Source organism: Diospyros lotus, chromosome 12 (genome assembly GCF_014633365.1).
Source record: "Diospyros lotus cultivar Yz01 chromosome 12, ASM1463336v1, whole genome shotgun sequence".
Lineage (NCBI taxonomy): Eukaryota > Viridiplantae > Streptophyta > Magnoliopsida > Ericales > Ebenaceae > Diospyros > Diospyros lotus.
Window position 1 is genome coordinate 1,720,959 of NC_068349.1, and position 17,146 is coordinate 1,738,104.

The window sequence follows — 17,146 nt, forward strand, 5'->3', positions numbered from 1 at the left end:
TAAGTGTGCTTGAGATAGGGTAGCTTTTAATCTTATTATATTTTAACCTTTGGATTACACGAAATTCTCACAAAATCTCTCAATAGAGATTTTTAGATTCTTAAACAGATATTTCAAGTGCATGTGAACCATTTCTTCATATAATAGTGGAGCTAGTAGGTAACATGTCACTTTGACAAACGAGATACATGACATGCTACAACAAGAGACAGTATAAATCACAAACCTTAATTCTAGTAGGTGGATCAATGGCCATATCTAGAGATGTCAAAAGAGCTAGGCGGCTCGCGGGTCGGGCGGGCGACTAGCGGGTTGGGCTTTGGCCCGGCCCATTACTGTACAAACGGGTCGGGCCAAAGAAATTGGGCCCATAGCCCGGCCTGGCTCGGCTCGGCCCATCTAAGGGCCCATCCTGGCTCGGCCCCGTGGGGCCCGTTGGGCCCTTATGGACCATTCAGTTAGGCCCTTACTCATTTTTTTTAATTATGTTATTCTTTAGTAATTATTGATATTGAATACTAAAAAATTTACATTTCGCAATATATATAAATAATAACCATCGATTTATTTAAAATTTTTAAGTTAAATTTTTTATATATTTAAATTATAAATAAACATTCTCCTTTTTATATGTACATTATTTTTCATATCAATTCACAAGAAAATTTATAAGGCATATAGAATTTTGAAATATAAAATGATAAAATAATATTTAAAACTTAAGAACTAAGATAGAAAATATTTTAAAAAGAGAAAATTTGATTTTTATATATGTATTATTTTAATATTTATTTATGTATATATTATATGCATTATTTTTAAAAAAATTATTTTAAAAAAAAAAAAAATGGTCGGGGCCACCGGGCCCAACTCGCTAGACCCTGTGGGCTAAGGGCCCGACCCGGCCCTCTAGCCCATGGGCTGGCCCGACTCGACCCTCTTGTAAGGGGACCGTGGGCTACGTCGGGCCCTATCCACAGCAAAAGGGTCCGGGTCCGGCCCAGTTAGTAAAAAGGCCAGTTCAACCTGTTTAAAAAGCCCGTGGACCAACTCGAATCGGGCCGATCTTTTTGACACCTCTAGCCATATCCTTGAAAGCCACTCAAATATGAAAATTTACTTTATGAACAGACCATACACGTACACGTGGGTAAACTTTGTGAGGCCTGCTAATCTAATATGTGATTGGCTTTATGAACAGATGATCCGATATCCAGCCTGCACGGACTCGACAATACCTTGCCTTTTATCCAGCACGATGTGCTGCTACTGGAGAATCAATTGCATGCTAATTGTTATAGGCTGATTGTTAAATCAAACCTGTGATTCCATAATTAATGCAATAAAGGCTTAGGCTTCTCTGCTCTGCTTTGAACTGTGAATGCAGAGGACGATTTGGGTCCCACAAGAAAGCAAAAGAACATGCAGTTGCTGTATAGGCTCTCTCTTTATAATCAGAAACTTCTGCACACCAAGTGCTCAACAAACTGCCACGCGGCCACTTCCTTTATTGACACCAAGCTGAGTGACTGAGCCGACGACGTCAAGAGCAATCGGAGAGATGAGCGACTGGGTGCTCGACATCAAGGCTGAACTCAACAACCGCCGCAATGCTCAAAGCCAAGAAGAGCAGCGCAGGAAGAAGCGGTCCATCTACAAGCTCCCTCCCCTCATCCTCCCTCCCTCCATCTCCGACGACAAAAAGAAACCCTACCAGCCCCAAGCCGTGTCGTTCGGGCCGTACCATCATGGGGAGCTTCACCTGAAGCCTGTTGAGGATCACAAGCACCGCGTTTTCCTCAATTTCCTCGATAGACCGGGGGTGTGTCTGCGCACAATCTTCAATTCCATGCTTGAAGTGGCGCAAGACCTCCAGGATTCTTACTACCCGCTCGACCCCAAGTGGGAAAACGGTATTGAAGAATTTGTGAAGCTAATGATTGTGGATGGATGTTTCATGCTGGAAATAATGCGGGTGATGACAAATCAGCCTGGACATAATTATTCCGATGACGATCCCATATTCAGCCATCACGGAAAGGTTTGTGTCATGCCATTATTCAAGCGGGACATGTTATTGTTGGAAAATCAGTTACCCATGCTAGTGCTATTCAAGCTCATGGAAGAGAATGACATGGTAAAAATAGATAAATTCAATTTCTCTTACCTTCCTTGGTGACATCAATGCTCATGTTTATTAAATTTTATATTTTTAATTAAAAAATAAAATTTAATTTATTATATAATTCATCATTAAAATATATTTTCTTAATCAAAGAGTTAGGATTAAATTCTAACCCTCAATTCTTAATGAATGATTAAGATTTAATTAATATGACCTCTCATGTTATTAAATTTTAAATCTTAAATCGTAAAGATTGTTTCTTTTCCGTTTATATATCACTAGAATTGCTTTTAAGGGAGACATTTTTATTGTGTTTTACTTTTAATTATAAAATAAGATATAGTAAATAAATATTATTAAAAATAATATTGTTTGTAATTAGGGTTTGTGTGAATATCCATTCATTTATCACCTCATATAGAATTCAATTAAATTTGATTCATTCATGTATCTTAAATTAATATAAAAAATAACTTTTATTTAGTAATGTGTTATTTTTATAACACAAAATATAATATATTAATACATGAGTTTCACAAAGTATCACATAATTGTGATAAAACAATTTGGATTTATTTTTTATCAATTAAGGATTTATTTTGACTTTTGAATTGAATTGAATATATTATCATAACTTTCTTATAATTATAATCCCTTTCCCTTTTGAAAGATAATGTTACCAAAATATGATAGTAAAATATTTTATATCAAAACAAATGTAGCCTAACAAAAATGCTATTTGTACACTAAATTGTGACATTTTTAATAATAATCGTTTATTGATGCAACATAATATATAATATACAAACAAATATCACCAAAAATTGAACAACTGAGTGTCCAAAATAACATTTGGTTAATGTAATATTTATTTTTTATTTAATTAACTTGCACGATTCATCTAGGGAGGCATGGAAACTTTGAAGAAGCTGATACTCAACTTTTTTAACCGCGAAAATCATGGCTTAGACATGGGTAATTGCCTCCACATCCTCGACCTCTACGGCAAGACCTTTCTCTACTATGAGCCTCAAAAGGACAGCAGGGAATCCAAGGACATTCTCACCTCCCGCTCAGCAACGGAGTTGAAGGCGGCTGGCATCCGTTTCGAGAAGAGCAAAAGCGAAAGCCTCAACGACATATCTTTCAAGCATGGCGTCCTGAGTCTCCCCAAATTCATTGTCGATGACATCACCGAATCGACCTTCCTGAACCTCATTGCATTCGAGCGGTGCCACGTTGGAGCCGGCCACGACGTTATTTCATTCATCTCCTTCATGGACGTCATTGTCAACCAGGATCGCGACATCAGCCTGCTAAGCTCCCACGGGATCATCCTCAACTTCGCCGGTACCGACGAGGCTGCGGCCGATTTGTTCAATGTGATGTCAAAGGATTTGATGATTGATTCTTCCAGCCACCTTAACATGGTGCTTTACGACATCGATTTCTACTGCAGTAAGCCATGGCATAAATGGCGCGCCATGCTGTTTCATACTTATTTCAGAAGCCCATGGGCAATTATTTCTGTCGTCGCCGCCATCATCCTCTTCGTCCTTACTACAGTGTCGACTGTTTTCATAGTCATGGGCAAATAATTGTGGTCTAGTTAATACTAAGTTAATATATTGTGTTTTGAATGATTTAATTAGATAATAGAATTATATATTTTGATGTTATGAACAAGATATAATATGTAATGACTAGTCTAGGAGTTTATTAATATTTTATTTATGGGAATTAAAAATTATGCCCTATTAAAGAAAATGGGGAAAATATTTGTATGTGGCAAAATATATGTAAGTGAATTATGTGTTTAATTTAATGGATTGGGTTTGAACTCAATTGCAAAATTGTGTTTTAAATTAAATGAAAGTGGTGGGTTAGAGAAATCCATGGGTCTAAAATAAATTGGGCTTTTAAAATTGGGTTGAGGCCAAGTGTAGCCTTGTTATAATTTATGCGAAATGAAGTTGTATAACCCATTGGGGCCTATGATGAAAATGGGCTATTCTTTTTAATTGGGCCATTGAAATGGGCTTTGGGCCCATATGTATGAAATGGTATGTATTAATGAGTAATGAAATAGATGAAAAAATAAAGAAAAATGACAAAAATAAAAAAATGGGCATGGTTTATGAATAAGGTGAGGGCAAAAAAGGGGATTTGCATAATTGGTTGATAAAAAAAAAAGATAAAAGAAATAAAAATGTTGCAAAATGCCCAAATGGGCCTTTAATATTTTGTGCAGTGTGTGTTGTGTAGAGGGAAAAAAATGGGAAGATGAAGTCGGGGTAGATGGAGTTGGCGTGAAAGCCATTCATCTCCCATTCCTCTTTCATTCTTCTTCTTCTTCTTCTTCCTCTCTCTTTCCTTGGTTCACTCGGCAGATTCTTCATCATCTTCATCTTCTTCTTTTTTTTTTCTTCTATTAAGTGTGGTAGAATTAAGCTCAATATAAGGAGATTTAAAGCTCCTAGAGTGTTTTTCTTCCCTTAGTTTTTCATCAAAAAGACAAGCATCCATCTTCTCTCTTTCTATCTTTTAATGCAAGACTATGTTCTCATGTGTAACCCAGTTGTATTTTCATATCTCTAAATGGTGTTTAAAAAAATTGAGTTAAATGAGTTATTTTTCATGTTTTCCTAAAGTTTGTGGGTCTCCTTCAATGGCTTCATTGAATCTTGTTCTTGGTCTCTATGGGGCTTGTTTTTCCCATTTTTATTTCATGGAATGACAACTTGGGACTTAGGGGATTAGCCATGGATGGTTTTTAGGTGCTTTGTGTTCATTTCGTGCATTTTGGGTTGCGTCAAGTCGACTTGTTTGTGGGTCAAGTCGACTCGGCCCAAAGCTGGTTTCTTTTGGTCGTTTTTCCCCGTTTTCAGCCAAGTCGACTCATTCAGGAGGTTAAGTCGACTTAGCTCAAGTCGACTCGGTCATGACTTGATTGCACTACGTGTGCTTCGCTATTTTGTACATAACTTTTGATGTAAAAGTTAGAATTGCAATCTGTTTGAAGCATCATAAACTAGACTTCGAGGACTTCGATTTGATATATAATTTCATATGTTTTGGATTTTATTTGAGTTGGTTAAGGCTTTCACAATCCAAATTAAGCATGATTGTTAAGGTAAGTTGTTATTCAATGGATAGGCATTTTCTTTTTGTGATGGAACCTATTTAACTGATTGAATTTCTTGTCATAACCATGTTGAATCCATTTAACCAATTGGGTACGCAAGTTAAGCCTAGAGGACTTTAGAAGTGATAATGTGATTACATGTGTGCTTGAGTTAAATTATGAAGTGACCTAGTAATGCCCTAAAAGATCTTTCATGATAGAAAAGAGCCTTCGAAGAAGAAAATTTATTCGTAAAACACTAAGGATATTATCCGCAATATGTCTTATGATTTTGAATTGGATGCATGATGGATGGTGGGGTCGTGTCATACATACGTTAAGCATGGCATGGTAATTACCATTAGGCACTCATAGTATAAAGAAGGGCATGCATGTATTATATATATAGCCATGGGTACACACTATGTGTAAAGGGCTTGCATGTATTATGGTGTTCATTCATGATGTGGCATGTACTTGAAGTTGCATATGCGTGCTTGATATTGTAATTTGTGCCACTATTATTATTTTGGTGAGGCAACTACATCTGCGTGTGTGAAAAAATGGTACCCTACGAGCACCTAACGCGGGTAAGGTGGCCATTAATCCGGTAAGCGTGCTCAAGCCAGGATTGGCTAGTGGAATTTTGATATATGTGCGTATATATGTATCTGCATGGATGTGTATTGCATCTCTTGTAAATTGTGACATAAGTATGAAATGATTCTATAAAGGCATGGCATTCAGTTGAATGATGAGTATCTTTCATGATATATGCATACATGCATGGTAGTGGCAGCCTTGGGAGTTAAGTGGGTTTCATAATTATGGATGCATGTGCATGATGATGGAATGAGTGCATAGCACATTGATAACCATGGCTTGAAAAGAGGAAACTGGTGTCTATGTGTGACATGCATGATGTGGTACATGTGGTTAGAAGGGCCTCGTGTGCCAATTTCTTATGTATGGGCATGGTTACATTATGAAAATTTAAAATATGTCTTGATAAATCATAATTGTTTTTTTTTTTTTTTGATGATGTGTTGATGAAATGTAATAAATTATAATTTATGTGAGATTATTGTTGTCAAGTGTAGAAGGCATGAACCCAATCAAAGATTATATATCGAGTAATAATTTTCTTTTGGCTCTGAATTGTTCGTGCCTTCATATATAGACCTGTTGATGCTTCACTTCTGTTATATGCTTGCAGAGCCTTGTGACTCGCCCTTACTTCTTTTGTCATTCCAAGAAAGTGAAAGATAATTATTTGGGGGCAAGTTCTAGATAGATGTGTACAAAAATGTCCCGACCTCAAGACCTATGGGTGTAGTTGGGAGGGCATGAGTAGAAAGTTTTATTTTGAATTTAAAGTCTTAGTGCCCTCTTTATTTTGCAAGTGTATGGGTGGTAAGCCCAAGATGATGATGTAAAAAATGATATATAATATTTACTTTGACTCCTATTGATAGTGAGCAAATATGGGAATGAAAATAAATTTTTGGTAAATTTTGAATGATATTTGTATCTGTATCCATTTTGAATGGACATTTTCTCGGACTCCCTATGCTAGCAGGTAATCCGGGAATGGGCCCTGACATAATAAATGTACTTGTGATAATAATTAACATCACCTTTTAATTAATAATATTTTTGTGCTAAATAAAACATTACTTTGTGAATATAATTTATTATGATTTCATTACAAGAAAAACACTATTTAGTGACGGAATTATCGACGGGAAAAAATCCATCACTAATTAGCGACGGGCCAACAACGGAGTTGTCGTTTAATGACCGAAGTCGGGTCTATGGCATTAAGGTATAATTCAGTGATAATTTATTTTTGATGTATTATAAGTGGGTGGCATTAAGATTTTTTTAAAAGGTGGGGAAAATTATTTTTTTTTTTATGTGGTCTAAATTGTGTTGTTGTGTATTTAATTTTTGGCATTTCATGGGTTTGGCCAAGTGGGAAATTAAGCCTGATGGGCTTTATGTGTATATATATATATATATATATGGGTATATGTGGTTTGGAGTTAGGCCCATGGTGATAAATAATTTGAAAATAAATGAATTGGTGGGTGTAATAAGAGAAATGAAAAAAAAAATAAATTAAGGTGGTGTTTGTCAATAGAGCCCCTAAATATTTTTGTCTATAATATGAGGGGAAGGGCATTTTGGGTAATTTGGTGGAGTCAGCGTGCAGATCTGTATGCACTCATTTTTTCCACCAACTTTTCCTCTATTGGCATTGTGTGCAAATCTCCTATTTTAGTGACGTATCCTCTCTTTTTTCTTATTGTTCCATTACTTTCTTCTCCCTTCATTTATCTGTTTCATCTTCTTTTCCATCCATTCTTCTTCTTCTCCCATTTTTCTGTTGACGCCTAGAGCTTCAGTGGAAGAGTCTCAACTGTTTTCTCTTTTGTTGGGACATCTTCTCAGGCATTTCTCTTATATAATCTTTATTACAATGCAATGCTTTGTGGTATTTCGCCTGTCTCACATATATATATATATAACTTGTATAAAATCTTGTCATTTCGTGGTTTCTGTGATGTCTCGAAAGGGGATTCATTCATTCCCAAACATGTTCATGAATGGTATTTTATTAGGTAAGAGAAGATACAAAGTTCTTGCTCGTTTGTATCTGCGTAAGATTTACTTCCATGTTATATCCGAATGTTCAACCAAATATTCAAATACAAGAGTCATATATATCTAAATCCATCTGAATATATCATTTCATATTCGAACATAAGATGCAAAGAAATATAATCTCATTTGGATATACCCTCCCTTATTCGAATAAGAGACTTATATATATATATATATATGAAGTCATTCAGGTGTAACCTCCCTTATTCGAATTACCCTTATTCGAATTAGAGACTTATATATATATATATATATATATATGAATCCATCCGGATGTAAGACTCCAATCTAAATGATAGAGGCTTTTAATGAAAAATGCATATTCTAGACAGATTTGACACCCTTTCGAATTCTGGATATAACTCTCTCATATGAGCTCCGATTAAGGTGATTCAAGATGATATAGAACGAAAAGAGAAAGATCTACAACTTTTATGTTTTGAGTTTTGAGAGATTCAAATTTAATAATGGTCAAAATTGGGCTTCAATGGGATAACTACACATTGGAAATTCAGGCAATCTGAATCACTCACTTCCCATCCGAATCACTCCCTCCCCATTCGAATCACTCTCACCAAAATTCAAAGAAGCCATCCGAATGAGCTACTATAGCATCCGAATGCCCTTTGAAAATGTTATAAATTCATCCAAATTATTTCAATTCATTCGAATCACTCACTTCCCATTCGAATGCCTTAGCTTATTAAGCCACACATCTAAATGCCTAGCTTCCATCCGAATAACCCTCATAGTTTATGTAAGCACCCCCACCCGGATATCCCAACCACCCGGTCTATCCAAACGGAAGCACCTACGGAAGGAGAAAGAATGAGACACACGACCAAAACCACCCTGGCATGCATACACAAAATAGGAACAGCAGAAGCGAAACTAAACACATGTATGCACTACGGGTACCCCGCTAGCACAACGGTCACATGATAAATAAATAAATAGAAACTCCTGTGCCGACATACACGAAACTCAAGGAAAGACTTGGCACAGTACAAAATAATAAAGTAAATCTTACTCAGACATCAGAGTTGTCAGAGATTGACGGGACTGTCTGTACACCATACTGACTCTGTCGCTAAAAGATGACTCCCTTGCCATGGCCCACGCCGTCACAATCTGGAATGATGGAAAACAAAGTGAGTCGAGAGACTCAGCAAGCATAAAGAAAAGGAAGGCTGAAGGCTGAACATAACCAGAAAACTCTCTCCAAAATAAACCCCCAGGTACACACAAGCCATGAGACGCTACAACACAACAAAAGAGCATAAAAAGAGCACATACCGGTCCTTGGGGCCCACACAAGACATCCGGCACCCAAGTCCCATACCAACCTCCCGACACCCGAGCCATAGGCTCCCTCGGAACGGTACTCCCATCCGAGAACTAATAATTACCAGCAGCCATGCAATGCACATAGAAATGCAATGGCGTAGTGAGCATCAACGTGATACAAGGCGCCCATACATCCAGGCATCAGGCCATACTCCGCCTACATAGTAAACCACACGCGATGCATATGCCCGTGCTGGATGCAACCTAACCAAGCTAGAATGTCCGTGTCGAAGCATACTCAATAAATGAATCTCCCAACATGCGACTCGTATATCAAATCATGAACAGTAATATAATGAATCTAAATGTGAAGTGAATCACATACTGGTAGAGCTAGTCAGCAATGCTCAGCATCGGTCAATGGCCAGTGACTAGGAGTGTCCACCCGACAGTTCACTTCAGAGCCATACAATAGTCTACCCCAACGTCACCAACAATAGACCCCTGCCCTACTGCTCGATAACTCTAGCCGAACCATAAATAAATCCGAGAAAAACTATAAATAAACCCGCACGTCTAGGAACCTAGTCCCCAAGATGGTTCAGCATCATTCCCAACATGAGTGGGGGCGGTACAAACCCTCGTAGGCTCTCAACAAATAAAGGTCTAGAAATCTCGGATTTAATTTAAATTAAAACAAATGAATAATAATTCAGCAAATAAGGCTAGGCGCCGAATTAAAGTAAGGGAGATGATAAAATATGAAAAATCACGGGGTCTTTCACGAGAATTGAAGAATACAAGAAGAGGGTTAGGAACTTGCCTAAATTAGCTACTTTTAACCTCTCTTGTACTCCCGGTGCCAATTAAATCATTTCCTAGCAAATAACACAACCGAGACTTAAATTAATTAATTCTAATCGCGTAAAATTTATAATTTAAACAGATCACGCTTCTATTAATTTTTACCCACGTACCTGATCACTTCCCATGCCGACAAAATCCCAAAATTCTATTATTTTTCCCTTATTTTTCTTTTCTTTCTTACCTTTTCTTTCTTCTTCTTCCTCTCTTCTTCTCCTTCCCGCGCCCCTGCTTCCTGCGCCTTGCATCTTTCTCTTCCTTCTTTCCTTCTTTTTCTCCCTTTCTTCTTTCTTCTTCTTCTTCTTCCTTTCTTTTTTTTTTCTTCTTTTTCTTCCTTACCGCGGCTTCTCCCTTGCGCCTTTTTCCTTGCGCGAACCAGCAACCCCTCGCCGCTGCCCAGCCCCCATCGGCCGTCGTTGTAATACCCGGGAATAATTTGAGGATAAAATGATATTTGATTAAGGGCATAAATGGAATTTTGGAAAAAATAAGACTATAGGATACACTAACACAGCTTTGGACAACCAAATTAGCCAGAGGGAGTACCTCGAACCCTAGGTAGCCAAGGAAAATGGTATAGTATCGACGAGTGATTTAAATTAGGAATTTTAGTGATAAAAGAAATGAGATCGGGATCAGTTTTTGGTACAACAAAAATACAGCTGCCTATTAGGTCGTATTACCGAATTGTTATAAACGACATCCAAAAAGTCAACGGAGAATGTCAAGGACTAGTATTTGATGTATAGAACAACCCTTAAGTGGTTTCAGGTGGAATCGAATGGATTTGAGGTCAAATAAATCAATCAGGCCTAAGTGTAATTTTCTAAAAATGCCCGAGGGAGGTCAAAACGGTAATTTTTCAAAAGTTTCAAGGGATAAATGAGAAGTACTAATCTGGTGGGTCTTAGTGGTATAGTTGGATAATTAAGGGGCTTGAGGATAAGGGCCAAAATGCAAAAGAGAAATTTCAAAGGGCCAAAATGCAATTTTCAAAAAATTGTACAAGCATGGCAGATCTGGCCGAGATTTTGGCCAGAAAATCCGGCCATTTGGCAGCCTAGGATCGTCAGGGAGTGGCCTAGGGAGGTCTAGGAGGCGTGGGGAAGAAGTTTTGGCCAGAGATTGGCCACGTGGAAGGTCATTTTTGCCTATAAATATCGAGGGCTTTCGGCCGAGTTTGAAGCACAAATCGATCTCGATTTTGGATGATTTTTGAAGCTTGGATAAAGGGATTTTGATCTCTAGGAGTCAAGGATCATTTTGGGATCGTTTTGAGGTATTTTGGAGTGGGTTTGGTGGCCGATCGAGCTCGATCGAGGGTTAGAGGCAGACCGCTTTCCGCCGCCTGCAACTGGCCATTTGGGCCGTTTTCCGGTGGCCTTTCGGCCTGATTTTTGTGGCATCGTGATCGACTATTCGAGGGCTTTCGGACGGCACCGATTTTGTGGCCATCGGAGCAACCGACGACGACCGGCTTGAGGTTGAAGACGGTGGCGCGTGACTGCCACACGCCAGCCCAAACTGTCCAGCCACTCGCCTGCGCGTGGGGGCGCGTGCCACGTAGGTAAATTCTGATTTTTTTTCCAAAATTCTTGAAAAATTATTTTATGAATTATTATGTAAAAATATTTGAGAAAATAGTTGTGTAGATATTTATTTTGAATTATTAGAGAAGAAAAATAGGAGAAAATGAGAGAAAATTAAGAAGAAAATTATATTCTGATAAATATTGGGTGATTAGGGTACCTTGCAGCTTGAAGTGAAGTGACTCGTGCGAAGTGCGAAGAGGGCACGCAAAACGAGGCGTGCACGCAAATCGAGGTGAACCGCGCTTGTCAATTAGAAATTTCGTCTAAAGGTGAGTGGTTCTACCCGAAAAGACTTATAGTAGCATTTGAATGGTTTATTGTGAGCGTTCATCCCTATGGCTCGGTTTATTGTGATGGTTTGTCCAAACGGTTATTTACACATGCATTGAATTCGTACGATAAATTTCATACATTGAGATGTTGATTTTATGATTTTTTCGACATTGGCTTGTTTTGTGTCGTCCATGTGGGATGTGGGTTAGTAACCTGTGACGTAGCCCAGAGTGACAACACTCGGGATGCGTACCTAGGATTAATGCTAGGTGACCCAGTTGGGACGGGGCTGAGACGGACTTCACCCTACGGGACCCAAGTGGCGGGGCTGAGAGTAGACACCACCCTGGTTGTTGGCTCAAGTGGCAGGGCTGCGAGTGGACACCACCCCAGGTTCCTTTGAGTAATAGCATTAATGCCGAGGTGACGTCGATTCCGAGGATAATGCTGATGTGACACTCTTGGGGCTAGGGTTGCGTTGGGTTTTAGAATGCTTTTGAGTAGGAGCGTAAAGCCTAACAATGACAATGGGGTGATTCCTGGGTTCATATGTCGAGGTTGTCCCTCTTAAGCAGGATCGGTTTGCCAATGGGTCGGTGTGGTCGTGTTGCCTTTAAAGAGATTGCATTTTCCCCGGTTAGGGTTAAATGTTGTGTGGGATTCTCTTAGGCTGGTACATGTCAGGATTTATCGGTTTTATACATATGATTTTGCATATCTGCATGAAAATGTTTTTGAACTCTCACTTAGATGATTCAGCATCTAATTTGGACTATGTCCCTGGAATATTCAAACGTTCCAGGTGAAAGCAGTGGCGCCAAGGGAAAGAATGTCATCGAGATGTAATTGTTATATTTAGCTTTCCTAGGTTTTGTCTATGATTATGATGTTCAGAGATTATGTAATATTTTGATATTTTCATGTGAAACATTGAATTAGTTATTGTAAAAAGAATTGTCGGTTATATATCATTGAGGTTTCGATCTTGCTTCTGCTGATGTGATTGGTAATACCTGTCTTAGTCTGTTAATTATTAAATTTTGATATACTAAGAAGGTACGATCGGGATTGTAGGGAAATGGCTATGATGAGGGAACGTATGTCAAGAAGCTTGTGTTGTGTATATGATATTAAAAAAAAAAAAAATCCCGAGATCTCGAGGTAATGCACGTTCTGGGAAAACGGGGCGTTACAGTCGTCGCCCCCTGCCAGCGGCACGGTTGGCTGCCCCCTACCGACGCCACCACCCACGGCCGCACCGCTGCTTGCGTCGCCCTCCTTACCCAGCTGTGAAGCTCGGCTGCCATGGCCGAGCTTCACTCGGCGAGCCTCTCTCCCTCTCAAGCTCTCTCTCTCACGCTACTCTCCTTCTCTCTCAATCTCGATCTCTCCCTCTCAATCTCTCCCTTCCTCCCTCACTTGGCCGAGCCATCTCCCTCACCTAATCCCTCAACCCACTGATCTCTCTCTCCTCTGTTTCACTTTGACAAAAACATGGCCATTAAACATTGCTTAGCCTCCACGCACACGCGCACAGCCACACATTTTTAACAATGTTAATTAATTAAATTTAATTCAAATTAATTTACTTTATTCTTTTATTGATATTATCGTTATTATTCAACATCATCGAAATATTATTTATTTTTCTACCTTGAATCCTCAAATTTCGAAATTAAATAATTATTATTGTTTCCAAAATTTTGGGATATTACAGTTTATATATATATATACACATTCGAATAGCCCCTAACCATGCGAATATCTATTTAATTTCATAGCCACATTCGAATGTCTCATCTTCACATCTGAATATACCTCTCAAATTCGTGATTTTCTATAGTGAATCTAACCATGATTCATTCTTTTAGGTATATCTCCTTGTAATGATATCCGATTTAAGATCCATTGGATGTGTTAGAAACTAGACTTTATAGGCTTAGATTCGATGTATTATTTGAATGATTTGGCTACGTTTTGAGCCTGTAACAATCCAATTAATTTATGTCAAGAAATTCGTAACTTACTGTCTTTATGTAATTTGACCACATGGTATTCTTTGGCCTATAACTTTCTCTTCCCATCTCCGAATTGAGATCTATTTGTTGGGTTATAAACTATACATCCTAGGTTTCGTTTTTATATATTACCCGCATTATTTTGCTTCATATTGAGTCCATAATGGCTCGTCAATCTTGGCAAAAAATATGAAATTTTATAGTTTTAAATTCCGCATCGTTGTAGTCTTTATAGAATAACTTTTTGTGGTTAATTTCGATTATGAATCCGTTTGTTGTTCCTGAAACTAGAGTTCTTGAACTTAAATTGCAAAAAACTTTTTGTGGCAATTGATCAAATATTGAACCCAAATCAATCTTTTGAAATCACCCAAACATCTGAAAATTTAAGGAATCCTTGATATATAACTCTTTTGGGTTACCCATTCTTTCTTATGGTTGAGCTATGAGCATGAATGCAAGCAAATGCATACTGACACCAGTTAAATGAATTCAAGAAAATTATATGATGAGAAAAATAACATACTAAATCTATAATACTTCTCAAATGGTGAATCAAGATTTAACCTTAAATAGCATCTCCCAAAATTATTTTGGTGTTACAAATTGCATCATGAATGTGGTAAATATTATAAAGTAATATATGCTAGATTTATTTGATGATGGTGAAAGACTCGGTACTGGCGAATGGTATTTAACGTATTTATATTAGGAAAACAAGGATTTAAATGCATGTGGTTGGCAAATGCATACATGTACATGTTATATATATATATATATATCTTGCGCACTTATTATTTTGTTAAAAGGGAGAGGGTACCCTAGAGCACCTGGCACGGGACGAAGTGGCTATAACCCGGCAAGTTGGCTCCATATTTATTTGTGAGATTTTGTTTACATAATGCACTCTTGCATGTGTTAATTGATGGCTAGCGAGCCTGCGAGATTTAATATTGACATTGAAATTTATATGCACCTTTGTATAAGTGGTACATGGTGGATGATATATATTTAAATTGGAATTGGTAAATTCATAAATTATGAGTTTTGTACATAACTGTTGAGTACTTGATTACTCTTTTTGGTGTCACTATATTCTTGGATCTTATTCATTGTTCATTGTTCTCGAACTTACTGAGCTTTGTAGCTCACTTGATCTTCTTTTCCATTATAGGTAAAGGAAAGGTTGTTATTGGAGACGAGTCTAGTGGGATTAAAGCCTAGGAATAGTGGTGTACGGAGACGCGTTCTAACTTGAAGATCCTTAGTAGCATTTGGAGAGGCTTGTAATGAAATGAGTTTTATTTTTTTTAATTCACACTAGAGCCTCTTATTTATTTTGTATGGCCTTCAAGCCTAGACTTATGAAATATTGGAAATGTAACTAAATCTTACTTAAGTTTCTGCTCCTAGGAATTAAATGATTTGTTTGTTTTAATATGATCTTGTTTTATATGATTATTGTGATGATCTCATTTCGAATATCCTATGCTAGCGGGAATATTTAAGAATAGGCCCTTACAATTTTGGTATTATAGCCTAAGTTAGGAGTAAGTGAAGTTTTTGTACACCTAAGAGTGATGGGTAGAGTTAAGGCTATGTTTAGTAGTCCAAAACTTAGAAATGTATTAGAATGATGTCCAAAAATGGCTAGGAATGAAGAAAATAGGTGCTTGCGGCAGGAAGCCACTGACTCGAAGTCAAGGTTAGAACACCCCCCTTATAAATGCATCTATATATATGTAAGTATTCTTGTCACCCCATAGGAACTGCTAGAAGAGTGTTAGCAATGAGGCGTATGTGTTCCAATTACGATGCTTGGATGAGGAATGGTCTACTTTGGTAGGGGAGCTGACATTTGACCTTGCGTACAGATTTTGGGACACCTTAGCATGGATTTTGGAGAATCGAGATGGTGGATGCTAACCTAAGTCTTGGGGAGCTGGATTTGTTTTGGTATCGCTGGGAGGAAGAGCTACTCTTGGTACAAAAAAGAAGGCAACGAGAGGGTGAGCCTGCGGTGAGTTATTCGGACTGAGTAGAAATAGTATTCCAGTTGATTATACGTGAACCCATGTGGGGCCTTCTAGAGAAGCAAGTATTGTTCACAAGGTAGTTCATAAATGAAGCGTGGGGACAGCTTACCAGAGTCCTAATGCTAGATATGCATCTTCGATTCCATTGTGATGATTTTGCTGGCAGAGTGAGGCAACAAGCCAAGCTATGGGAACCTTGTCAGACCCTACCTTATGACTCGGCCGAAGGTAAAACCATTTGTGGGGAAATTCTGTCAGAGGCTGTGGAGTGGGGACCGACTTATCAGAGGAAGGAAACTACTGGACTTGAATCAAGTGTAGGCAGCGATGGATACCTAGATTGCTGGGCAGATGAGGCCACATCCCATGCTGAGGGGGACGCGGAGAGCATTGTTTAGTAAAGGTGTTGTACTAGCAAAGTTGTAAGCATTAGTTTGTATCTATGTAGTAATAGAAGTGTGAGTGGAATGTATTGAATGTAGAAGCAAAATGTACCTAGAACTTTGTTTTGTCACAATTAAAACCATTCATGAATATTAGTTGTGTAGAAATTTTCGTACATGTATGGCAGGGTGAATGAATGGTATGTCGTGATGTTGGATTGGATAGATTATATTCTTGGTTGACTGGTATGTATTGGAGCAAGCACGACCTAAGGGTGTCATGTTAATTCTCGAGGCCTTAAAAAGGAAAGGATTGCTCTCATGAGAAAAAGGGCTTGAGGAATTGAATGTCATTAAATTATTATCATGGGCTAATGGATGTGGCATATGGATAGTATAACTGTAATCAGTGAGAAGTGTATATACTTGTGAAGAATGTGAGCTGGGGATATTTTAGTAAGCGCGTTTTGTTCCCTCGGGATATATTCAATTTGGAAGTAGTTAAAGGATCCGGCTAAGTCTCTGACCTTGTTAAGGTATCGGCCGAGCTGCGGTTCTTTTGTCTAGAATTCGCCCTTGACTTGGTTGGTTACTATTGTATCATATTTTTTGGTATATGAGAAAATGTGTGCGATGCAAACATATCCTTGTGAAAATTATATTTTGAAATAAGCTTTCATATTTCGAAACATGTATGAATAGTTTTTTTTTTTTTTTTTTTGCGCGAATGCTTAAATGGTTGAAAAAATCCAAGTTCATGTAAGATGTTTCGAAACA

General features: G+C 38.0%; 1 protein-coding gene across 1 annotated transcript; it reads left to right on the top strand.

The window, feature by feature from the left end:
* Positions 1 to 1,561: 1,561 nt before the first annotated feature.
* Positions 1,562 to 3,723, top strand: LOC127786772 (UPF0481 protein At3g47200-like). The gene is made up of 2 exons (XM_052314421.1): positions 1,562 to 2,137; positions 3,031 to 3,723. Exons 1-2 carry the CDS (start codon positions 1,562 to 1,564, stop codon positions 3,721 to 3,723), a joined length of 1,269 nt encoding a protein of 422 aa, XP_052170381.1.
* The last annotated feature ends 13,423 nt before the right edge of the window (positions 3,724 to 17,146 follow it).

What these genes read in the sequence shown, in the direction of transcription:
- LOC127786772 (XM_052314421.1), top strand. Translation starts at nt 1,562, where the DNA reads ATGAGCGACTGGGTGCTCGACATCAAGGCTGAACTCAACAACCGCCGC. An exon ending in TCATGGAAGAGAATGACATG is followed by an intron (nt 2,138 to 3,030) that starts GTAAAAATAGAT and finishes CGATTCATCTAG; the next exon opens with GGAGGCATGGAAACTTTGAA.